The sequence below is a fragment of the Phalacrocorax aristotelis genome, chromosome 6, assembly GCF_949628215.1.
Source record: "Phalacrocorax aristotelis chromosome 6, bGulAri2.1, whole genome shotgun sequence".
NCBI classification, from domain to species: domain Eukaryota; kingdom Metazoa; phylum Chordata; class Aves; order Suliformes; family Phalacrocoracidae; genus Phalacrocorax; species Phalacrocorax aristotelis.
Genome location: NC_134281.1, coordinates 52,083,366 through 52,110,715, shown reverse-complemented (window position 1 = coordinate 52,110,715; position 27,350 = coordinate 52,083,366). Strand labels below are relative to the sequence as shown.

General features: G+C 38.2%; 1 protein-coding gene across 4 annotated transcripts in view; it reads right to left on the bottom strand.

Annotated features, from left to right (window-relative positions):
- ST6GALNAC3 (ST6 N-acetylgalactosaminide alpha-2,6-sialyltransferase 3) overlaps positions 1 to 27,350 on the bottom strand; it is a 227,148-nt gene that overhangs the window by 111,733 nt on the left and 88,065 nt on the right. For all 4 annotated transcript variants that reach the window (XM_075097886.1, XM_075097888.1, XM_075097887.1 and 1 more), the window contains exon 2: positions 11,482 to 11,676. In XM_075097886.1, coding sequence (XP_074953987.1) covers positions 11,482 to 11,676 — 195 coding nt within the window. The remainder of the gene's footprint in view (positions 1 to 11,481; positions 11,677 to 27,350) is intronic.

Here is a 27,350-nt window from a genome sequence, read left to right as displayed (position 1 = left end):
ACTAATCTCAGAAACCTCAGAGTGTCACTGTAATTTTTTTTAAGGATTCTGTTATGATAATAGTTAGGTTTGCAGAAAATTATTTCTGTGCTATTCAGATAAACGACCTCAGAGAAGGCCATTTCTTCCCCAGGAAATGAAGAGTGGATAACACCCACCAGAATGGAAGCAAGCCATTTAAAAGCAAGTGGAGGGAGCTCCACAATGCTAGTTCCTATGTGATTATCAATAGCCCAAACATAACAAATATTTTAGATTTCACGACAGAATTTACCTCGTGTTGTGGCCAGCAGAGGTGGTAACTCATTTTAAACAGGAAACAGTATCACCCCCATCCATTGCTTGAAAATGACTTCTCATCTACAATTATGTGTCAGCTTTGCCTTCTCATTTTCAGCTATCACCAGCCTCCATACCTACAAAAGTCCATTTCTCCTTGATTCTTGTGCTCAGCTCCAAAATCATTTATTAGGAGTTATGCATGCTTATCAAAGACAGACAGAATTCATGCAGAAATTAATGGTCATCTATGGAATTTGTTATATATCATTATGTACTATGTGCCAACACTGGTGTCACAGTACCTGGATTGCCTCATCCTTTGTCAATCAGAATAAAGCATTAGCGTAGCGCAATTATTTTTGTTGTTCTGACAATAAAGTTCTGGCTGTAATACAATGGTAATAAGTGATAATCTATCAGGGGTAGTAGATGCCCAATCATTTTATGACAGCCAATCTGACTGCCCCTGTTTTACTTTTTGAACATGACCAGAAGTTGCTTCATTCAGAAATGTTACTTGTTCTGATGAACCTGAAGCAGCGAAGAGTACTTTGGTCCACGCCAGCAGCAGGACAGAAATTGAGGCTAGTTCATAAGCGTTCCAGCCTGTTCCTCTGCCCATTCTCTTGATTAAAGTTCAACACCAATCATCGTTATTTGCCTTACAGTAATGTTATCAGCTCCATCAGTTGTCACTGATACTGGTGATCACAGAGGGCATCCAACACCAAGGACCAGCTGGAGTAGAAAAGAATAGGACACCTCCAGCACAGGCTCACCTGAATGGGAGATCCCACAGGACACTCCTTCTACCTCCAAGGCACTCTCCTGTGGGACTCCCTAAAGGTCTGCCACTTAGAGATTTAATGAAGAAACACCATCTATTATGTGTTTCAGAAAATTATATTTCTCTGGCTTCTAACTAGAGAGCCTGTTTTGCCTTGAAAACACTGAAAAGTCCCTATACTGAGCCTTTGGGAGATACTGGCAAGACTGCAAATAAACTTTTTAGGGACTCACTTCATTTGAGAAAGAAGTTATGCTTGTGAAGACATCAGAAAGAAACTTAAAAATGTACATGAACTCTGACCTGAGACAGAATTTTGCCATAGGTTCTTCTGGTTTGAAATCTATTTCCAGTCGCTTTTCCAAAGCTTGTCACTTGAAGACTGGATCAATATAATGCATTCATCTTGGGGCTACATCTTGAATCCGTTCTGGAGCCAAACCTTGCACAGAATGCAGCAGTAGCTGGCTTAAGAACAGCCTCTCAACTCCTAAATCTCCAAGCTGTGCCTTAGAAGCTGTCCTAAATGGTAGTATATTTTTGGAGAAGAGGTAATCTGATGATCCAGTGAAAGAAATTTTGGGCTGTGAAGGACAAGCCAAATTGGAGAGAACAGAGCCTGAAGAAAGAAATCAGCAATTTTGGACAACATGCACTGGATCTAAAAATGAAGAGCTAACAGGAAATAAAATAGACATTATAAATCTTTTACATGCTAGAAATAAGATGACATGAGAAACTGTACTGTAAGCTAGAAACTGTTAATAAATCAATAAAGTTAATTACACAAAGAACACCTGAGAACAAAATTGTCAGTCATTGATCAGTTCCATAATATACTGTATGTCATCAAATACAGGGTTATTGTTTTTACCTAAAGGCCAAACTTTTTTTTTCACCTTGGTCTTTCATTCCTATTGTGGGGTATTTCTCACTGCTGATCTAAACTTCCAGTGTACTGCCCTGGAACTACTTTGGGGTGACTCCTGTGCATGTAGTCAGGCACTTCATAGGAGTCCGAAGGTATCTGAAAAAAATCTTAGAAAAATACTTTTTCAACTTGATGCACTCCAGAAATTATATCCTCCTCTTTACAAACATGAATCCAAGGCACCAGTAGTCAAAAAGATAGAAGGGAGGCAGGGAGGGCGGTAGCATCTCTGAACTACAACCAGGGAAATCAACCCAAACCAACTTGCACTTTGACTGGTATAATATTAATAGGAGGCCCTTGAGCATCCTTTGCAGTCTCTAACTGGAGCGAGCAGGTTCTGCCCCCTGGAGAAATATTGATCTAAGACCAGTGGCATTTCCATCAATTTCAAATCCAAAACTCTGGGTCCTAACTACAAGAGACTCGAGAAGCTGTACTTCAAAAATGATGCTATTACTTGCAGAAAAGAGGACTTGACTGGTATGAACAAGGTAAAGCCAGTAATGTGCACCCCTGGGGTTAGGGATAAAAATGGAGGATGAACTGTTGTTGTTAAGTGGACAATGCCAAAATCACTCTAGTAATTTCTCTGTACCCATTTTGGGAATTTCATTTAACACTGTATTTACTCATATAATGGGCATGCCAACTGCTTTCCTGTGTGACAGGAAACAGCAGATTACTGTAATGTATGACTAGCTGCATATGAAAAATATATCAAATGAAGAGGAGGAAGAATAAAGATGGAGGAAAGCAATACTGCAAATAACGCAGAACTTCACTGACTCTCCACCCCTCCCCAGACTGAACTGGTTTTAATTTTAGGGTGCAGCCCAATGGACACAATTTTCTATGAACTTTTCAATGTTGATGGTAGTATCACTAACTGGTTTAGAGGTAGTTCAAAAATGGTTTATGATGAGTAGACAAAATTTACAGCTACAACCACAAAAAACGTAGCTCTCTGTTACAGATACTGTAACTCTATCAAGTAGAGCTCGAAGATGCACACACTGCCGACACAGTAATGCCAGTAAGGGGCATGAGTTTTTTGATACAACAGCCATACAGGCCCTCTTACAGACCAAACAACACATTTGGTAGTACGGATTAATGTATTCAGCCAGACAAGAGAGACTATCCCAAGAAAAGCAATCATCGCTGGTGCAGTCTGCATCTGCTCTAAGAGGGTCTCTGAGCTCATTTCTCTCTGTGCAGCAGTTACACCAGTCCACCTGTTCCAGCCCAGTCTGAGAGCAGATAGCACAGATTAACAGCTCAAAAATGCATTTAAGGTTCACATTTTAATCTAACAAAAAGCCTGAGAGAAAAGGCTCACATTGTAGAAACTTTCCATTAACTCAGAGAACAATAAAAAAGACAAAACTATGTATTCAATCCACAGAGCCTTGCAGCAGAACCTGAAGCTGCCAAATGCAGGCTATGACAGATGGTCATGGGAGCAAGCTTGGAAAGCAAAGGCTTTCAAGGAAGATGGCTGTGGCTTTAAAACTAGCCAGTAATTGGCATGATTGTCAGTGTTAGGAGCCTGTCTCCTGAGTACGTTCTAGCTGCTGTGCTTATGTGCGCACCCGTGCACGTATGTGCAACTGTGTGTGTGTGGCGGGCACACTGCTTCCCTGCAGGGAAGTATTAATAGCCTCAGGTCAGCTCAGTGCTGCACATCTCTGCCAGAATAGCTATGCTGGGCAAGAGCTCAAAGAGCTAAAATCACTGATTGCCATAGCCAGCAGAAACCCCTCGTGTAGAAACAATTATATGAGCAAAATTCCATTTTCACTGGCTCTTTTTACTCTGTGGTGTATTTTGTACACCACTACAAAGCGTACCTCAGCCATCACCACTGCATCCAAAACTAGCAACGCTTTGCTGCAGAGGATGCCTTGAATCTCTATCAGAAATAGACTCCAGATATAAACTCGGGAGAGTGACATTGAACTTCTTATGATGGAGGCACCTTAATTTTTAAACAGCAGTAGTGGGAGAATATTCTGTGAGTAAATGGTAGGGCACTGCTCTCCCAGCTGAAGAAATGGAACACCAAGAAGACACCTTGCCTGCTATTAATCCAAACCAGCCCATCCTTCATATAGCAACTATTACTGACAAAAGCGGAAATCACATCATGATAACAGAATTCAGTTCTTATGCAGAGTAAGAGCAGTAAGTTCTTCCTTCCTCGCTTTGAGCACAAGCCTCAATCTCATCTGCTCATTACACCAGAGAGCCCACCTTTCCTATCTTTCCCGGTGGTTTGGTCTCATTCAAGAAGTTATTACACCAAACCTCTCTGCTTTTTTCTTTACCAGTCCAAAGAATACTCCATTCAATTTGTCTTTTCCATCTGCCGTTTAACTAAAACAAAACTTTACTGATAGAAGCTCGTCTATCAGGCTGGCTAACTGCAAAACTTAGGTTTGTTTCTGCTTTCCAAATGGTCTCAAGTAGATTTTTGCAGTGTTGTCTCTCTCATTTGGAGAGGCATTTTTCACACTTCTCACATGGAAAACACAACTGGCACCTTCTCATAGGGAGTCTAACTTTATCTAATATAAAGCTCCCCTTCACTAGCAGTAAACAAATCCTCAAGAAGGTGGGAGAAATCTCTGGAAATTACATACAACCAAGGTGGATGGCAAATCTATGACACCAGGCACCTTTTCCTGTATAACCTGTAAGCTCCATTCAATAAATCAATCCAGCCCATGACTGTGCATCGTAGACATTTATTTCTACCAGTCCAGATTCTTTGGGGATTGACTTTTGATGGCACAGCTCACTGGCTGATAGTAATCTCTTCTCAAGTCCCTTAGTCTTTTTTTTAAAAAAAGCAGACCTGCCACACAGGCAGCACTGCTTGCCTCATCACATTCAGGCTCTGTGTGGAACAGATTTAATTCCTTTGTATAGAATACTCGATATATTTATCCTGGCACTTGACTTTTTCCTCATGAGACACCGTCAGAGTTGTGGCAGCTTTAAAAACCTAAGCTAATTCCATATATACAGAAGGAAAAAGGCTGAGCTGGCAAGTTTTACTCTACTGAGGACACACATCATCTGTGCTGCCTTCTCTCCCGTAAGTTCATAACAGTTTGAGTGGTTTCAAGTGGACCTTACAGCTTATTCCAATGGTTCTCACTTCTCCCAGGCAAAAAGGGTGTTGGAAAGATAAAAGGGCAGTGGGGACTCTGGTCATAATTTGTTTAGTGAGGTCTATTCCTGTAATACAAGATGTGTTCCTGGAGTTGCTCATTTGCTGGTTAAAGTCTTTGGAAGGAATTTTATTTTCAAGTGTGAGCCTGTGGCTCCCAGAGCCAGGAATGGGAGCTCTGGTATATTTAGCAAACGCAGAGGGGTGGGGGGACAGAAGCAAACCCCCCACCATACAAACATCTCTCAGAAGTGTAACAATGTGATTGTCATTAAAAATATTTTGTAGCCAATCCTTCTGTAATACTCCCAAGAAAGATTGTTCCTGAAAATCTATATAGGCGAAGCAGAAAAATATCCAGAAAAATATGTGGCATGTTTAATTTTACTTCCATTATTGTTACTATTATTATTACATGATTGCTAAGGCTGTAATGATGTAACTGAGCAATTGATATAAAATTGTGTCTTAGAAGGGATATAAATGATAGATGACTATGAAACAGATGACCTTTTCTTAACAAAATACCCTATGAATTCTTAAGCTGTAACAATGAATAAGATCCCAAAGGAAAAGACAAGTTGGAAGCCATGAATTTGTCAGAAATTAAATACTAAAGCAACTTTCTGTCACAGTGAGTTCTGGTCGATGCAGCTTTTTATTCTCTTTAGGACCCAGTTCTTCCCATCAAGAGTATGAAAGAAACATCTCTGAAGTAGGCTGAACACACCATCCAAGTTGTTCACAGTCTGGTGCCTTCTGGTTTGACATGAAGCCCAGTGCTATTCTCCAAGTTTCTCTTTGTAGTAAGTGTCATTTTGCTTCCACTGCTGACAGAGGCAAAACTTAAACCTTCCCAGGTTGATCACTAGTTTTACTTATTTTTAGTATTTCATATAAAAATTTCAGTTTCTAAAAATTTTTAAAATTTTTTTTCTTACTTCCCATATCTGGAAAGAAACTAATATTAAAACATCCATCATATTCTTCGCTTTCTTTGCTTTCTTTGTGCATTTTTAAATTTAGTTATTCAAGTTTTATAAGAACATGGTCTCTCATGATTGGTATGGGTCTTTCCTATGATTACTCCTAACATGTTTGACAACTATGCTTTTGCTATCCTTGCAATGGTATGGGCCTCATCTTATGGTCAGATAGCACATCACAGAGCCTGTATTTCTGCATGTCGTGTTTGTTTTCCTGTATACTTCAGGTGCTGTTGTTTTTTAATGCAATTACTTTATTCTGTTAAAAAAAAAAAGAAAAAGGACTACACACAAATATGTATAAGGTCTGTATCCTCCTCTTATTTTTATTAATATCTGGGATATTTCATTTCTGGAAACCTCCAGAAATGGTAGAACCTCAGCTGAGTTCTACCACAGAACTTCTGGGGGGAGTGGGGAAGATAGAAACTAGACTTAGGCTGTATGTTCACACATTGATGTGGCTGTGTGCACCACAACTGGCAAGCAATTACTGCTTGTATACTAGTTTGTTGAGGTTACAGGATAAATCATCAGATCATTAAGGTTGGAAAAGACCTCTAGGATCATCAAGTCCAATCATCAACCCAACACCACCGTGCCTCCTAAACCATGCCCTGAAGTGCCACAACTACACACCTTTTAAATACCTCCAGGGATGGTGACTCCACCACCTCTCTGGGCAGCCTGTTCCAGTGCCTGACCACTCTTCCAGTGAAGAAATTTTTCCTAATATCCAATCTAAACCCCGCCTGACACAGCTTGTAACCATTTCCTCTCGTCTTATCATCTGTAACTTGGGAGAAGAGACCGACACCCACCTCACTACAACCTCCTTTCAGGTAGTTGTAGAGAGCGATAAGGCCTCCCCTCGGCCTCCTCTTCCTCAAACTAAATAAGCCCAGTTCCCTCAGCCGCTCCTCATAGGACTTGTGATTCTATGATTCTGTGGTATCTGATAATATGATCCAAATTTATTTCTTCAATATCAACACAGTATTGATGGGTTTTTCAGTTACGATAGGATTTTTAAAAAAGTCTTAACTGCTGCAACACAGTTCTTTTTATCTAGTGTTCATCACTATACTGTGAGATTCTTCAATGTTCATGACACAAAGGCTCTTCTCTCCCTCAGAATTCATTTTAGATGAAGCCATTAGATCTCACAGTTGCAGTTTAATGTAGGGATTTTAGGTCATCTCAGAACTTACCCTTTTCCAAGAACAGTTTTAATCTTTGTATAGTACTTAAATATACTTCTTATAATTATGTTTCAAGTGTTATTGCAGCTATATTTCAGATTTTACGTATGTAAGAAAATGCTATATTATTTTAATATTGGTGGTAGAGTAAAAATCTGTTCAATATTCACCTTTCAGGAAGCATAATCAAATATCCAAGAACACTATTAGACTTGCCTAGCATAAAGTTTCAAACTGCTAATGGGTTTTAAATTGATGTCATAATGCTGCAATTTAAATACATGATGTTCATTAGTTTTGTCAGAACTCTTTGTAGAGTAGGAGTGGTACGAAAGGAGGAAGGTTATATTTTCTATACCTGTTTCTTTTTATCTGCTTGCCCATTTTTGATACACAAGAAGAATCAGCTTGGGGTGGGGGGTGAAGTTTACTCAAATGACAATAGGTTTCAATTAGGTAACCACTGTGGAGTTGTATCAAAGTAATATTTCCTATGAAAAAACTACCAAGAATAGGATAAAAGTAACATAACACATGATAGGCGTGATATTTCTTAAAGATGGATTTCATGGGAGCCGGCACCAAAAATCCATAGGTACTAAGTAGAGGAAGTAAGGACAAAAAGGTCATCTTGTCCACACACCTTTTCACTGAAAGGTCAAAATTCGCGTATTTGGTCAAAACAGACAACCATAGCCTCTTGCAAATCTCAGGGAGTCCCCTCAGGTGCGGACATTGAAAAGGGAAAAGAGATCACATTGTGGAGGACTACCACGGGATCCTGTTCTCCTGAGGAGAGGGAGGGTGGGCACTGGATACAAATTTTGTAGGTGAAGAATCATATATATCAGAAATATCTCAAAAGTCAAACTAAAATGTGTCTAGACATAATGGGCCAGTATAGTACAACACTTCGCATCTATTTATATTTTAAATATAGTATGTTTACTGTACATAAAGTGAGTTTTTCCAAAGCTGTTGCTATAGCTACAAATGAAGGAAACCATAGCAACAACCCTGTTCTATGTACAGCCTTAATTAGGGATTAAGTTATGTCTCTCTTTGCATTTTATATGAAATAGTCCCATACAATCCAGTTATAGTAATCTTAATTTTTTCAGACTTTTAATAATAAAAATTCCATAGTATTATACTGCCAAATCAAGTATACAACACCCTTGAAATATGTCTTTACTGCAGTATTTTGATCATACCCAGTAATATACACGTCACTGTTTTTTACTTGAGATAAACACAGATGTTCATATCACCATATTTCCTGATCTTCTTTAATACAAATCATTGATCTCTTCAGCCTTAACCACCAAGTAATTGATTTTTCATAATCTCAAAAGGTTTTCAAGACTCATCCCACTCACCCTTACCCCAAAAGAAATCAGCTCCTCCTAACTTCAACTTTTTTTCCTATGGATTAAAGTTTTGGGTATTTTTTTCCTCAGAAAGTAAGTATACGAGGAAGGGACAGGAAAGGTAGAGTAGTAGTTCATCTAGATTTTCTAGCTTCCCTGTCTTGTCAGATGACTGACTGGGTTGCTAATAAATTACTCACTCCATTTTGTTGACCTTGTATATGTACTATTTGAGTACACAGATAAATTGGGATTAGAGAGCCCTGGCATCCTGCATGCAGCCAGGCCTCAGAGTGGAAAAGAGGTAAAGGGGAACAGAGAACAGATGTGAAGAAAAGGAGAAGGATGTTGGAAGTGGCTGAGGAACAGGAGGGAGTGCTATTGGACAGCAGGAGAATCATAGGACCCAGTGGGGTGACAAGATTCAAAGACAACATAGAAGACTATGAACATATTCAACAGGTGTGCATAGATTCTCCCAGCAAAAGAGAAAACCAAAATTATGTCTTTAAATGCCCTCTCTCCTACCTGCCCTCCCATCACATAATCTTCTGACAATTCATTATGGTATAGTTTCCTCACCTTTTGGTCCTTGCCCGTTGATGAGATTACACGGGTCCCATTTTGCAGAAACCTTGGCCACATTTTTTTAGGGCATTAACTACACTCACAGAGTGGACCTTCTGCTTATCATACATAGAATAGAAGCATAAAAAACTAGAAAAGAACATCTTGATTCTATGAAAAGAGCAGAAATTCAATGTATTTGGCAATAACAGAAATGAGAGGTCTGCAGTTTTAATCTCTACGAACAATTGAGAATTGCTGGCAATTCTAATACAAATAGTGTACAAATGTATATTTTATAAAGCAATCTGTGTCATTAAAATTGTCGTCTCAAAAAGCTATGAGTGTGAGTTAGGAACATGAGCCATGTAAAAGCTTTTCACATGGGCAGCACAATAAAACTTCCCTCGCACGGGGAATAATTAAGTCAGAAGATAGAACATTCACAATTAGCAAGACATGTTCAGTTTCTTCATTATCATTTTAATTAGCAAATATTAATGTAATCTGCAAATACAAGGGGAAAAACAATTAAAATTACTAAGTTTAAGGAGTCCTTCATGTCCTAAGCTAAATTGAGACAAATGTCTTATTAATCGATACTGGTCACCAACTTTCAGGACATTCATTTCCATTTACTGTTAGAACTTCCAAGCATGTTAGCAAATTTAAGAATGAATTAAGGCTCCTACAAGCTACATCTAACCTCTGATGAAGGCAATGGTGAATAAAAATGGATTAGCATGCTCCTCTCCTCTCCAGTTATCAGTTCAGACTGATAGCGATCAAATGACTGTGGCAGCCCTCTCTCATTCAGATTCCACACCTGCCACTGTGGTAATAACCCAGGGACATGTAGAACACGCTGCCCTCTTATTTTTAGTGGGTTCCTGGTCCTTATGTACTTAAGATATGCTGGATGAAGCCTTAGCCCTTTTGAACTCAACAGCAGCTCCCATTCATTTCACTGGGACTAGGATTCACACCCTGATTCAAACGGATTTCCTTTCGGGTGCTTGTCCTTTTTCTGCTCTGTAGATAACACACTTTGGCCTCCAATATACTCAGTGCTGCACCTCACATGGACAACAAGTAAAAGACACAGAAGTTTAAAAGAAGCTACCTCCTAAAAACTATAACCCTCTCTCATTCTGATTTTCATATTTAGCATTCTATAAGTAAAATAATAACTAACTTGTCAAGGACTGACTATCATGGAATGGTAAAGTATTTTCACTCTCTATAAAAGCTGTTAAGTGAATGAATTTCATTCATTAATCTAATGATTGCGATTTTATAAAGAAAAATAAGTAGCAGTAAGTGGAAGTCTGAATGTATTTCTCATGACTGACTGTGCTGTAACTGATTAGAAACAATTTTTAGAAAGTTAAATTTTTGACATTAGCTTATTTTGCAGGTTTACATCCGTAAGATATAGTACATGGGGTGGGGGGGGAGTGAGAGTCTGGGGAAAAAGGACCACTACTGCCAAAACCCAACAATGTCATCAGATATTTTGCCAGCTAAGACAGTTTAAAGCAGGAGTCCCTGTAAAATATAATTCTATCATACGAGTATTTTTATCACATAGCACGTATTTTGCAAGCCAAAGCATTTTACAATACAGACTGGAAATATATATCTAGCTTTCAAATAGCTACCAAGTGTTAATGCAATAGTTTCTGAAAAATCCAGTAAACCTCTAGCTCTCAACTTTTCTGCACTCACATCTGTTCTTTTTACAAATCATCCCCTTTTCCTCTTCCATGTGTGTACGAACACAAATAAACTACTTCTTGCTTGGGTATTCCAGGCAAAATTAAACATTTTTAGGACTCAAATACAAACACACAAGAAAATTTCCTTTTGAGTTAAAGGGTCTGAAGGCTTGAAATTAACCTGAAATATTCTCTTGCTTGTATAAATATCCGTTTTCACTGCAACCAAGCATGATTTTGAGTCAAGCTCACTGCTCTCTCCATTGCAGACATGACAGAAATTTTAAAAAACTCAATGGTCATTTAAATGGTAGCACACATTTAAAAGACACTTTGCTCAGAAACATATCTTGCTTTAGGTTTTTTACGCTGGGCAGGTTGGTAGAAAAGCAATTACGTGGGATCAGAGAAAGGGAAGTCTACTGGTCCATTTTACAGTGCTTTTGATACCAGGTCTTACCTCTTGTGTTTTCACATTTATATATCCATAATGAGCTCTCAGAGGCTGTCTTTGGCCATTAGAAAATGGCACCCATTTGACACTGATTTGTCCAAAGCAGTTTAGGATCAAAGGGAAAGTCACTTCATTTGTGAGACGAACGATGATCAGACAGAGGAATGCTGCAATGAAACTCACAGCGAGAATGGACTTTCTCTGTAATGAAAAGAAGAAGAAAATAAATTATTAAAATGAAAAATTGGTTTTACTAAAAAATACATACCTTCTACTGTAGGATGAGGGAAAAACACTTTAGAAAGCTTCATGTGAAATTATTTTTATGGTAGTGACCTTGCTGCAGGAACACAAGGAGACAGGTGACTGGACCATTTTGTTTCAAAAAATTCACATTTCAAAGGTTTCAAGAGTTTCTTTTAGAACTGGTTTAAATTTTATTTGGTTTTGGAATGAAGATTTTTTTGTAAATATCCACAGCAAAACCTCCATTCAAAATCATCAGTGCTGTAGGTACAAGACAAATACACAAAGTGAAAATGCCATTTGCAGCCATTCCACACAGTTCATTGTGAACATGATCACTATAGATTGTATTTATTCAGTGTTAATTTTAAATCATTCCCATGCAACAGAACTCATATTCTAACCTTAAATATTTCAGAATAAATGTGAAATCAGCATACTATTCTGCCTTATTCCAGGTTCATGAATTTACAAAGTGAGGCATTATTATCTTGGACAAGATGACCTCCATTGTTAATAATGTAACAGATCTGAAGCCTGTATCTAATTAACCTTTGCTTTCCACCTTTAACCTATCCAGTTGGTTGGGCTGGTTAATGTAACCACACCATGGGATCACCTTTTTCCGTGGGTAACTACCCATTCTGCAGGAGAGAAAACTTGTAAGAAATATGATGTCATCCTCATTTTTAGCTATTTTTAAAAATACGGCAGTCAATTACTTCTAGACAAATTAGTTAAGGACAAAACATGTTATTTGGCATATGTAAAGATTCTAGGTATGATACTGTATTGTAAAGGTTATTTTTAAATTTTCCCTGAGGGAAGGGAACAAGGATCATTTACAGGTGTTTTAACTGCACTTTAATTACATTCTAGCTTTAACTAATTTGCCACAGTTTAATCACCCTACTGAATGTAATTCTGTCCCTCTAAGCAGTAATATATACAGAAAATAGAGGGGGGGGGAATTATTTGCCTAAGGGCCTACATAAGTATATAGTAACATTTAATACTGGATGGAAGAATCTGGTCACCCCAATCCCTGTCTACAAATACCACCAAATAACAGGAACCAGTAGAGCACACGTTTACAGCAGCTTTTGTACATGATGGCAATAAGATGGCATATGCTGCAGTGGCGACGGAGGGGTGAAAGGCAGGCTCTGACTGCAACCATGTAAGATGAATCTATTCTTTGCCTGGGGATTCATTTTACAGTCCACAGAAACTGAAATTCAAAACGTTGAGCAGAAGAAATGATGATATTTACACAGCAAACATATTGGGAAAGATGTAGAAAAATTTTTATTAAACACGAGCACGCAAGGCCTGTGTGCCCATGCACAAGGTGTGTAGGCACTGCTGCCATGCTTTCGTTCAGCTTCTGGACACAGAAAACAGCAAGAATCACAAAAAGCACACAGCAGATTTGTGTATTCCCACACACAAGAGTTAACAAAGTAGTATATTATGGGGGTCAATTGCATGGCTCTATCTGTTTTGATGTACTAGGAGACTGCAATTTATAAGACAAAAGCAACGAAAGACTGAGATGGAAAACTTGAGTGAATGAGGTCACTGTGAGGAGAAAGGGAAGAGGGTGATGAAGAGGAGTACTGTGGCAACACGATTCAGTGAGGAATCTTAGTCAGCTAATGGCTGTGCAATGTAAAATTAAACCCAGCAAATCTTCAGAGGGCAGCGCAGCAGTCGCAACCCAATCACAGCTTTCAGAATTCGTCGAAGCCACTGCACTTTTCATCAGCTGCATTATAAGAGATTTGCATTAAATTGCAATAAACTGGCTGGGGAGCACTTCTGTGTCACTTCTCTTTGTGCCAGATGGAGTCAGAAATGTTTAGCTATATATCAGGGCCTTGTAAGTGTTAAGGGCAGCCAAGATGTGCAGTGCAAGTGATAATCATAAAGCAATGAGATGGAGCGTGGATTATTCATATTATTTATTGCAAATCAGAATTAAAATATTGCAACTATTTAAAGGGGAATCTAGAGCTTCATTCCACTACATGAACATGCTTCAATCTAAATGTCCACAGCAGGAAGCAGCAATACTGCCCTGTATGATTCCACTACCTGATTTCCACATATTCTGTCTTCCTGGTTTGTTGAACACCATTTTTTACTTCCTTTATTTTGTGCTGATATTTTCTGAACTTGAAAATATTGCAATCAGCTTTGTGTGCTTCTCACAGGGAGGTGTTCCAAAGAGCCTCTGCCCTGAGAAGAATTCGGATTGTGTAGCTAGATTTCTTGGCCTTCGTTAGGATGCCATCTGATTTTTATAATCCCTCTCTTTAAGTACACTGTACTATAGGAGGAAAGAAAAAAGTATGGCCTTCTTTTCTTTTGTTATGTAAGAAAATATTGTTTGAAAAGGAAAACAGCAAAGATCTGTCGTATGTGTTGCTTAGCCAGAAAGAATCTGCACTAACTAGAACAGTGCAATGAAAGAAAAAACACAAAGGAATCAAGGCACCTGTTATAATTGTTTTGGAAAAATAAAAATCCAGCCATATGCAAACACAACGTCTGCTTCTCAACTTGTACAAAGGCAGCTTGTGTTAGGGATTCAGTTCCCCTGCAACTTTTGTAAAAGACATGAGGTCCAACAATATGCATTCTCTGAGGGAAAGGCTATTGCAAATTTGAATTTCTGTGGCTCCATAAGTTTCACTGTAAAAATACTGAAAGGCAACAAAGCACCCACTTGTCATAATTTTAGCCTTCTTAAGCATCAAGTAAGGCAGTCTGCTCAGTGGCCAAGAGTATTCTAAAGGGCACCTCTGAAAGTAATTTCTTTCTCTTAAGTTCCTCCCTCCTTCACCGGCTCAAGAAAAAAAAACAAAACCAAAAAAACCCAGATGCTATTTGTCAGTAAACGCTTCTTGTAAGACCTCCCTTTATGCAGATAAATGGGTTTGGTTATCTTTCCTCTGATAAAACTTAACATTTAGCATTGGAGACTCCAGGAATTGTACATGACATTAGGATATGACAGAGAAGTATGAAGCTATATACAGGGATGAATACCAGACTCTAATTTGTCTCAAAATTTGCCTGCATCAAGATTTTAAATACTTATACATCCTACCACTTGGGAGAGCTAAACCAACATTAATTAACAAGTCTGCACAGAAACAAATCTAATTCCTTCTTAATTTTCAGTTCTCATGAACGCAAGTAGTGTCTTAACAAAAGAAATGTTTCTCTAACATGGAAACACCTCCTGTATAAATCTCAGTCAATCTTTATATTTTCCTAGCTAATTTAATGTAGATATTTTGATGTTTCCAACATTTAAATAAAAAATGTATATTCAGTTATAAACATTTTTATACGTATACAGTGAGGAGAAAATAATAACACAAATTTTAAACAGTTTCCTAGCTGGATGACTTGCCCAGTATATTAGCTTTTGTAACATTTTATTTCATTCACTATAGTACATGACTAGTCTAGATGACAGTTGCAAGAAGAAAATTACCATACTTATGGATACAGGATCCTATAGCAGAAGAGTGATGGAGTTTACTATTTTTTAATGACACTAAGTAGCTGATAATAAGTGGATAAAAGTGGACACACTTCAGATCAGAGTACATGTAGTGTAATACCGGGGATCCCACTGGGCAGAAAGCACTCACTAGAACTAAACAGTTTCTTCTCAGCTCTTTTTACTCAATACCTACAAATATAATCCCAGTTTCCATTTCAGTTAGTTCCTAGACACCAGGCTCATTTTGCCTAGTGTGTACATCAAAATAAGTAAGCAGTAGGCATGATTCACACTTCTAATGCTTCGATTTATATTTACATTGATAAAATAAGAATCGAAATAAAAACAAGAGTGTCATACTACTATGGTGGTTAGGATTTCATGAAAAACTTAATGGAAATAAAACACTAACAACAGTACTTTTGTGGGTGTGCGTGCTTGTGTGTGCATATAGATATATATATTTGGCAACATAGTCCCTAACATTATTTATAATCTTCATGTCATCTGGTTTTGGCTATTTACCAGTGCCAGGGTGATTCATTAGCTTCAGTTTGGCAAGAACTTGACAGTCTGAACAAGTTTTAGTCGTTTTTCTTTCATAATCTGTTAAGAAGTGTGAGATGACAAGACCATTTTTTATAGCACAATAATGCCTGGTAGAATAATAAGATACAAATATTTTTTTTGTGTTGTATACAGTTGTCTAGCAAGGAGGAAGAAAGGAAATATTTTCAGCATAAGAAAATTTCATGAGCTGTAAATTTTACTGATGTATGTACTATCTTTATTCTACTTTCTAGCCCAAGAGCAACACCCTGCCACTTAGAATGTATGATATGGCAGAGACTATCAAACCATTTAACAAGCAGTAGTAAAATCCCATCCTAGTAAAAGTAACAATAAAAACCCATCTCACAGATGCATAAACTGAGGCTGAAAGCAACTTTCCTAAGATCACAAAGAAATCAGCAGAAGCTACCCCCAAATTTTGTTCTAGGACTATGTTGTTTCTCAGGGTTATTGCTTCTGTTATAACCAACTGCCTGAATTTAAGTGCCAAAGTTAAATATGATATTATGGAAGAGTCTAGTAAAGAACCATTGGAACCAGTAAAGTTCCATGCCCCAAACAGCAATTGAAAATAAACCTTTTTTCAGAAATTGATATTTCACAGTATTCATTTGTTCTGTTATTTTCACGGATACATGATAACACTGCGTTTGGAAGGACAAATCAAAGGTAAAGACTTACATGAGGGCTTTGAGTCTCTCAGATGACACAATATGCAGTAATACTGTATTAGTTTCACAATACCCACCTTTATGAGCATACTGAATAACTCAATCACTTTTTTAATATCTCTGCACATTATACTACTTGTATTATAGGACTGATGCAGGATTTCAGGTTTTTTACTCAAGTATAATATCAGTTGAAAACAATAATGGCTACACTTACTGAATTTGTTTCATTTTGTAGCCCACTATATGTAAAAAATAGTTTTATTTAATTTTGTCTTTTATTGTCTTGAGCATCCTCTTTGAATGTTGCTTTCTGTTACAACAGAGCAGAAAATGAAATTCTTTCAGCACACTAATTCAGTATACCTTCCTGATTTCTCTGGTATTGGAAATAAATATGCCTTCCAGCTATCTCTTTTGTCCTGAACCTCCCTTTAACAGAGCTGCTGGAGGGATACTCAGGCAGGGGTCCTAGAAGTTTTCAAAGAGCAAGCAAGACTATATAGTAAAGATCCTTTTAGAAATAGACACATGTCAAACAACATTTGCATAAAATCAGTAGCTGAAGATTTACTTTCTTTTCCTCCACAAGTGAAAGCTAACCTGAATATGTTCAAAGGCTCCACAGGAGATGGCTGTCAATGTTTCTCTACCAGGAGAGGAGAACAAAGCAGGCAAAGAGGTTATATCAGACATTGGGTTGAAAACCCAGTACAATTAAGATTAAAGCTTTTTTTTTTTCCTGGAAAAGGGCACCTTTACTAAACTGGAATATAAGCAGCCAGGAAGCTGTGGAGTAAGAGCAGAAATAAAGTTTAGTTTGTGATGGAGCAGCAAGGCAAGAAATGCAGCATGCATAAAAATAGATAAAAAGATACAGTGAAAGAAACATGACTTCTAGCCTTCTGTATGGCCTGGAAAGTATTTCTTCTAAGAACGTACCCTGAATCAGGACTGTGTTCACAGCTTATGTTTTTTGAGAAAGCGTGAATAGGAGACATATTACTTCTTCCATGCCTCCTTTGTAGGAGCTCTGGCCTTTTTATAGCTAAGGCAGCTGAAGAGCTTTCAAGCACACAGCTCATTGTACCTCTTTTGTTGTTGCCATTTGTTGAAAACTTGTTACATCATTCAGTTTTCACCATGATTCACAATGCAGTCCCATACGAATGGTGGTGTATCTAGGTTTATAACAGCTCAACATAGTGTTTTTCACAGCAAAATAAAATAATATTCAAACACCTCCTTCATTAAAGCCAAGAATCTGCAGAAAATGCAGAGAGCAAAGAACAAAAACAGGAATCAGCACAGTATTGTCCAAACAATTGATGTGGCGGCAGCAGCAGTCTATATTAAAAGCCTTCACTGCTTACGTATAGGAGGATTGTCGCTATTGACATTTAGACTCAGGTAACTGCATAACTTTATTGCATACAGGATTCCTGTCAGAAATAGCAAACATATTGGGTAATAATATGAAATTATGTAAGGTGAAGAACTTCAAAGTTTCAAAGAATAGCCACTGAAGTATTTTGAAGGTCTCCCATAGACCATCATACACAAGAAGTTGTTACTTCTGAAAATTCCCAGTGATCCTGAGCCCTTCAAATTGCAAAGCATTGCCAGATTTCAGGAATTAATCTGCATCACTCTTCCCTCTTGCCCTAAACTCTAAGCCTGATAAGAAGGAGCATTTTTTTGTCTGGATATATTCTTATCCCTTAAAGTGATTTCAGGCTCTCTGGCGCTTTGAGTTCTCCATATCCTGTAATAGTTTCTCCTGCTCCTTTCCTGCTTACTCAAGGCTGAATTTGTGTTTCCTTCAGCAGTCTACTTCTGGCCTGGGGTTCCCTATGCAAACAGCCTCTACTCCCAACAAGGCACAAACACATCATCAGCACAGCTCCAATTTTCACAAACCACAAAGCCACAGTACCACTAAGGCAACCTAAACTTCTGAGTAAGGCATGCCTTTAGCCAGTCTGCTACTTCATTTTATAATTTAACTGAAAGCTGTCCAGCGGCTTAATAGATCTAGCCCATTAAAATGCCCATGGCAGAGAAACACACTTGAAATAAGACTGTTGACTCTAAGATCTGTTAAGAATATTTAATCTAAAACTGCTGTTACTGATTCATTGATGTCCTTCACAACTAGGGTGAACTTCATCAATAGCTGTAGATGCATATTATATAAATATTAATGTAGTCTCTGCATGATAAAGTAGTATTAAAAAGGAAAAAAAAAAGCCTCTGCTGTAAAACTCTCACATGGTGCTTTTATTTTTTTTCACTCTGGATTATTGCCCAGCTCTTCTTATCAATAGCTTGGCAAGCTTTCAGACACACACACAGGCTGACGTACGCTTCCCTATAATAGAACTGCTGGTACAAGAATTTGTGATCTTTCAGCCTGGCAGTTGGTTGTTACTACTTATTGAAGCACCGCCTGATTGTAGCTATTTTTCACCTGCTGAGAAAAAGTTCAAAGAAAAAAACACCCATATGCGAGTATTAACTCTTACCCTGCCAGATATACCTCACATAGATGACCTCTTTCTCTCCTTTATAGAAATATATAAAGATTCATGATAGGCAACATCATGACTCCCTAACTGAGGGGTTTTCACAAGTATTCTGAAAGACACCCTATAGCTGCCGACATTTTCATGAAAAATCCCTTTCAAAAAGTTGATACTTTCCACCAAAAATAGAGAAAAAATACATAAACCAGAAGAAAAGCAACAGCAAGAAGCCCCACAGATGAATCAACAAATATTCTTAGAAAACAATAAAATACCAGCAGACCTATGCTCTGCAGATCTCTGTATATGAAAAAAGATGTAGTTATTAAAAGAATATTGCATTTCTTTGTTATTTTATACAAAATATCAGAAATAGTCACTTTCTTGTTTCAAAAACTCACAGGAAAAGGAATATGATGGCTTCTAAAGTGGAAGTGAGATAAATTCAATTTCTGCCCCTGGCAGTAAAATCATCAGTGCATTTGGTACACAGCAAGAGGAATAGATGTTAATCACATACCTATATGGTTACCAATAGGTTGCACTGGGATGTAACCTCCGGAAGTACTAACTTCTAGATAATGAAAAAAAAATCAAACAAATAAAATTAAACATATGACAGCAGCCCAGGGGCAGAAGAAAAGAAAGTAAATAAAATATTGTAACAACCCCATATTCTCAGTATTATCAGGCTGCACATCTGTGAATAAAATGCCTTTTGCTGGAAACCTTCACTTGCCTGCAGCTCACTTCTACCTGCGGAGGAAAGTTAATGCTACAGAGCAAAAACTGCATAAGCAGAAATTCACACAAGTGAAACATAATTGTCTACCACCATCTGGACAAGCCCAAACTTCCTCCATCGAATTTTCTTTTGCAAAGATCCCTGACTGTCATGCTGGACTTGAAGCTAACAAAAATTGGCCGGATGCCTCAGTTTCCTTCTAAAGGCCAAATAACACTGGAAGACCAAAGAGATCTTGCCCGGTCTGTCACTTGGCAGGAGTCTTGCTCTGGCCCTTCACACCAGCTTCATCCATACTTTTCTTTGCAAGGCCAGCACTTTTGGGAAGTTGCTGTGGATGTGCTCTCTGCCACAGTGTATGCAGTGCACCTGCTGTTCAGAAGCATGAAAAGGGAAACAGAAGCAGGTGGTCGTTATTCACTTTAGTCTTGTGTTAGGCGCCCTCAGACAGCCGGTGCGCCCTAACACAATGCAGATTAATGTCTTGTTCCAGTAGCAGGGATGCAAACACGGTTTAGTGTGAGGAGGCATATGGGCTCTTTCAAGGTCTGGCTGAATGGTTGGCTCTTCTCTGAAATATGAGAAATTACAAGTACTGCATATAAGTGTTAGAAACTTCCTTCACAGCCACCAGGAAAAGGTCCAGACTCAGAGAGCAGCAAGACAAGTTTTTTCAAACTGGTCTTCCCCCAAATAAAGGAAGACCACAGTGAATTAGGAAGAAGATATTCTTAAGCAGAGATGATTTTGGTGAGTTTTTTTGGTTTTTTGTTTGTTTGTTTGTTTGTTTTTTATTTGACCAAGAGATTCTCCAGCAGTGCTGTAGCCACGTTGTCCTGGGTTGGCAGAACACAAGAGCTGCCTCTGTGGACGGCCTTTTACATAAACCCACAATAAGCCAGGCTCCAAATTGTTTTGGCAAGGCCCTCTCCCTTCATCAGACACAAAAATCTTCCTGTTTTCTTTGGATAAACCTGCTCTAGCCTACATCACATGTGGTTGGCACATATGTCGTCAGAAAAGCAAATTTATTATTCAGTGCCTTCAAGCATTTTCTGCTTCTGGCACATAAAGTAACATTTCAATAGGCATAATCATTTATAGCTGATAAAAGGCAAGACCTAATTACAGAGAAGTCTAGGCTGAGACCAGCTATTTTGTAATGGGATTTTAAATTTTCTGCCATATAGCTGTGAACATACTATTTTAGTGAGGAAAACACACTTTCCCTGCTTAATTCTCGTTCTTTTCTTTATGCTGTTTTCTCTATTGGAAGATTAGAAAAAGGGGCTTTGGGGGGAAAAAAAAATTTATAAAGGGCTGATAAAGAAGCTAGGCACCAGCATGACTGTGTCATCTCTGAAGAGATGTTCAAAGCCAAGATTTAGATGTAGATGTTAAACTATTTCTGTGGCATACAACCCTTCAGGACAGCAAACGTTTGAGCAGTTAGAGGCATGTGAAGGATGTGGTATTTGCTGGGATGGTTGCATTGTTTCATTCTATCTGATGAGTTCATTTTTCCAGTGCAAAAGCAACATACCATCTGTAGGATACACACTGAATTAATTTCTAGGGTTTTTTAGGGGGTTGGTTTTTGACAAAGGTGTGCAGACCTCAGTAAGGCACTTTTTATAGTATACATTAACGATCATACTATTATCACAGCACTACAGCATAGAGCTTTCCATCTAGGATGTAGATCAACCGTGCTAAACACTGTACGCTCATAGGGGCAGACCCAGCAATGTTATGATCCAAATGAAAAATAGCAGGCCTACACTTTAAATCTCATTTGTAGGAGGGGCTGCACTGAGCAATGCGGCATCCGTACTGACACAGAGGGGAGAACGGCCGGTACATTTTTGGCAGAGACTTTCCTTTCAAGTACTAGCATGATCTGACCCTACTTTACTTGCTTCTACTGATACAATCACAGGAAAATGTTGCAAACCAGCAGGAACATAAACCATATTTCTTGCCCATTGAGTGAAATGGTATTTCTTCTACATGTAGGAGTCTGTTCGCTGTTGATCCTAGGATAACATGAGCAAGAGATTATCAGAAGTTACTGCAAGGGAGGCTCTCCAGATAGCAAGAATATGCACCATTATAGTTACCGAACATAATGACTGCTCACATACTGCACAAGAAGTTGATGACATCCCTCAGTTGACTAGGGAGCTCCTTAAATCAGGGCACTGAAACTCAGTAAAAGCACTGATCAAGACAGTGGCCTCATTTTAATTATGAGCTTTATTGATCATGTCTTCTCTTTATTAAAAAAAAAAAAAAAAACAAACCAACCCACAAAAAAAAAAAAGGTGTCCATGAAGCACTGAGCTTGTGGCAAGCCCTGGTGGGACACTGCAGAACAGACTCCTCAGCAGTTCTGACAAAACCAAAAACCACAGTGGGGAATCTTTGCCTTTTGTGCTGACCTTCCACTTCTAAGAATTAGGAAAATAATTCTATGTGAACTATTTTTCATCAGAAGGAAGCAAAATACAATTTCACATTTACAATAAAATCCATGATCTGAGACCTATTTTGTGAATACGCGCAGCTGAGTGGTACACCTGCAGTAGATTAGCACCCAAAAGCTACAATCAGGAGCCAATCTCCACTGTGCTAAAAGCTATAAATTCTTTGGATTCATTATTTCTGCAGAGCATCTCAATAGGAGCTGGAGGAAATCATAAAAATTGATAGTTTTCCAAAAGAAATTCTTCCAAGCAATAAAATTTAATCTCTCACTGATCTGTTATCCTGATAGAATAGTATAGGGACAGTAACATATATATCCTACCCAAACACACATTCTATCATCATACCACACTCCTCTCATGCTGGGTGAGCTAACTGAATTGAACTTGACCTTCAAAGCCCTTGGAATGCAACAAAATATCTCTGTTTTCTGACATTTATGGGTGGCTTTTCTGCATGGCTGCTTTTATTGCCTAGAAAATAATGGTGAAAGCCATGTGTACAAACCTACTATAAACACTGACAAATCAGATGAAAGGAAGACAGATTTATTTGGTGTAGATTACTCCAGAGCTAATCTAATCAAATCCAAGATTTACATTTTTAAAGCAGATCAAAAATTCATAGAGTTAGCATTTTGATAAAATAGATATATATTACAGTTCTATTTTAATCTGCAAGTGTAATTGAACTGATTTGGATTGTCTGTGCTTTTATTTTTGCTTCATGTGTTTCATATGAAAATGCATCAATCAACTAGCACATGCACAACAGCCCTATGGAAAATTCATACAGAAGATTATCAATCTCTAATAAAGCTTAGATAAAAATACATTTGGACATGAATCTATATTAAAAACTAAAAGTGCTAGATGTGAAAAGGTGAATATATCCTATCTGTGGCTTTCTTAAACTTAAAAGAAACCAATCCTAGCCAGTCTAGTAGAGCTGATCCAGAACACTTTGATGAAAGAAGTGTGACACAAACATGCACCTAGCAGTTTTCCATCCTTTAGTCCATGGAATATAGAGGGACTGTAAGGTGTCAGAAGTAATTCCAAATCCCTGTTCCCTTCATGCATGTTTTACTTATTTGCATGCAAGAAATAAACAAAAATAGTAAAAACCCCCAAAACGTTCAAATAGAGCTTACTTTTTGTATGGTTCTAAATGAAAATTACAGTGGCAACAAAGCCTCATACAGTCTGTGGACTGTTCTCTAGAAGGCATGATGGACTCATGATACAAAGGATGCACCTCTACTATGTGAAGGGCACAGATGGCTCTTGTTCTGCTGCCTGACCTTGGGCAAGGCACTGCTCCTCTGTTCCTCATTTTCATTGTCTGTACCCTAACATCCACAAGCGCATATTGTTTTCAAACAACAGCAAAACTTGATCCAATTAGAGACAAGTATTTCTACCAAGTATTTTAGTCAAAGACATAATCTACTGCCTGGGTACTCGGTTCTATCCCAGTATATCTAGCTGCTTGCACAGAACAAAAACAGCTGTTGAATCCGGTTCCTCCTTCATTTAAAGATATCTCTAATTGGTTTAAAGGAGGGCAAGAGAAAGCCAGAAGCACAATTAAATTTGAAAAGGAACAGTACAAAAAATATTTTATTATAAAATTTCATTTTTAATCCTTCCCAGTGCCTTTGCATATCAGTTACTCAATTTGCAAACTCAGGATCTCTCAACTACCGCTTGTGTTAAGTCTGGCATCACAAAACCTAGCTCCTGAATGATCTTGTCGAGGGCTGTGGGACCAAATACTGCGTCTTTGCAGCTTACAGCCATCAGGAAACTTCCTTAATTGCCAGCTGTGCAAGCCTTGACCTGGATATGAGAAAAAAGTTCTCATCTTCAGTTTTGCTGCTGATGCAGGAAGCAGATTCTGCCCATAGCTTTCTGTAGGATATAAATGTCTCCCACACACTAACAGCCCCGAGACCATTTATTTTCAATTCTCTTTAACAACACTCTGGTCTAAAGCAGTAGAATAAGGCCACTCAGACCCTCGTGAACTCATTGCAATGTCCCAGAGGTTACAAAAGGGTGCTTTCTTTTCCGTCAGGGAAGCTGCCAGAAACATCACAGAGATTAAATAATATGCCCCAAGACCCTTTGGAAGTACCAGGCAAAGCTGAGTTTTCCTAAAGTTCATTTAGAACTAGAATCATACTCAGTTATTTCTAAAAAAGAAACATTTTTAATGTTGGAGCATCTAGGATCTATGATATTCAAAAAGCGTGTAGGATGAATGCAGTAATGTCACTCTTATATTTACTGTTTTGTCTGTTTTCAATATTCTCCATTATTTTTCTCAAAGGTCTTCATTATTAGGAAACAGTTAACAGGTTTTATCTCTAGCTTTACCCCGGTGCTGCTTAAACAGCAGTGCCATAAAAGAATAAACCTGGGCAGGACAGAGTAGCCCACTGTCCTGTGGCCACATGTGACCAACCACCTTTCATGGTGCCCTCGTTCTCTGTCAGAATATTTGGGTTTGTAGTAGTTTGTACGGTCATTACAAGTTATGAGAGTTTATGATCTGTTCCAATCACTACAAGTCACAAAAATTACCCCAGTGCTCTGAAAAAAGCAGTAGAAGATTTTCTCGGTGAACCTCTTTCAGCCATAAATCTCAACAAATAATTCTGTTTTGTTTAACTTAACACTATTATACAGATTAATGAGACAAGTTGTCTACCAGTCGGCGGAGGAACACAAAGATCCATCCTAACTTACTTTATTTCCAGGTTTTTTCATTGTAAGTGTTCTATAATGTGACATTCACACATTGCTGAGGAATTTAAAAGAACAAAATGCACATCACTAGTCAGCTGATCATTTTTCATTTGATTTTAGATGCCAAAATTAATGATGCCCTTCCTTTTTTGATAGTTTTTTTACATACTTTGTTTCATTAAATCAGAAACAGCGTATGTGAGCAATCAGAATATTTCTTTGCAATTTCTTTGCTGCTGCACATGTAACTAACCCCACAGTGCCAGGAAATAGATTTAATTGGTTTAAACCCTAGGTCTGTTGGGACTCCAACAAGCTTTTTGGCTAGAAGATCCAACTTCAGATGTTAATGTTCCAAGACATTAAATCCCGATATTTTCAATTTCTCATTCTTGGTTATTCAGCATTCACCACAAATGTCACCAGTCGAGTTTCAGCTGGTCTTACTCCATTTCATCTTGCCTGAAAGCTTATTACCTCATTGAGTGCCACAACATCTAATTTCATACCCTCTGGCCATTCTTGGATACTCTCATCCTCCAGAAAGTCACAAGGTACTCCCCATTTTGCTGTGCTGGATGGTGCCTCTGCTCCAGCAACTTCTTGCTACCCAACGATACTGTTTTCAAATTCTCCTCTTTTATTGACCTTAAGGAATTGCCATCTTTAATTTTTTAATCCCATATTTTTCTACAGTTATGCCCCAGCTTCTCATTTAAGTCTTAAACCTTCCTGCCATTTTCTCCTTTCATAATTGCTTTTAAGAATCAGGTACTTAACTATTCTTCATTTATACATACTTCTCTGTCAAGCTGACTAATTCCATCCTAAATTCCCTCTCAGAACATCATCTTTAATTTCATATTAATTCTTCTTTTTGTCATATTAAATATGCTTTCTCTTTCTGGAAACAGTCACTTTCCCTCTGCACACCAGTGCACGTGCCCCTTTTTCCTGTAGTTGTTTGGCTTTTGTTTTTCTGTTATGATACCACACCTGTGGTTGCTGTAATGGTCATGGGGTGCTGTATTTCAGCCCTGCTAATATTTTTTAAGCCCTTGTTACTGAGATCCAGATGTTTTGATTGGTGCTGTGTTAAGAAAAAAGGTGTTGTATTAAGAAAAAGAAAGTACCGTTCCACTTAGACCACATGAAGGGGCAAGTAGTACACAGTTGGAAGTATATAACGCTATAGGGAAAGGATGTGCTTTGGGGGATTACTGGGGCACCACCTTTTCATAATGTATTCACCTAGAAAGTATTAATCTCACTGAAAGGCCAGTAGACTAGAAGCTGTTTTCTAAACAACACACTGCATTTAACGTATCTAATCAATCCTATCCATTCTCAGAAATTTACCTTTGATGTATCTCCTCTCAATGAGTTTTAGCAAGCTAACTGAATCAAATTCTTCTTGTACCTTCCAATAAGCAGGGCCTCCATTCTCGTGATACAGTAGCTTCTCAACCCCTGTTCTTCTGCCTTCAGGTCATCTTCCTTAACTATAGGCATTGAACTCAGTCTTTCAAAAGGGATCTCACTAGTGTGCGTGTATCAGCTATGAATCTTCCCTGAACTAAGGTATTTCATGGTTCAATTTGATTTAGATTTCTGATGACTCCTGTGTCATTTGTTTCCAGCTGATAAGTTGCCAGTATATCAAGCACAGCGACCGCTTGATTCCTTTGTTTTTCTAGGGCTTGTCTAATTGATAATTTATATTTTTTTACATCGCATAACATTCCTGGAGTCTTCTGTAACTACAGCTTTGGTATTAACTGCAGGAGCCATACAACCTTCAGAAAGCTTTTACAAAAAGACTTTCAGAAAAGCTCAGGTCTCAGTAATGCCAGGCAGGACAGAAGAGGTTGCGGCAGCTGGAATAGGAGCTATTGGCTTTAGGGTCAGATTTTTGGAAAGCGCTCTCCCATTTCTGACAAAGAAGTTACAGAAATGGGTCTTGAAAACAGTATCTCAATCTATTTTTAAGTCTTTAAACACTCCTTCAAAAACAGTTTGCAATGGCCAGCCTTAACTCACATTACCTGGGAAGTATCTCAAGGAAACATATTGTGCGCAGACTGTACCGACAGAAAACCTCCAACAGTCAGGTCACTTTACATAAGGATATTCACTATGCTTTTAAACATTAAGAGGAATTTTCACAATAAATGATTTAGCCTCTGAAATGTTGACCAAAATTGTACAAAGGAATGTCATATGTTGTCCACTGAAGGGTGAAGTGTGCAAAGCATTAGAGGATGAAGTAAAATACTAGGGTTATGCACATTTTATTTTATCCTTGTGCCTTTTTTATATTGAGCACCAGAGCTGTCATCTCCTAAAAGCCTCATA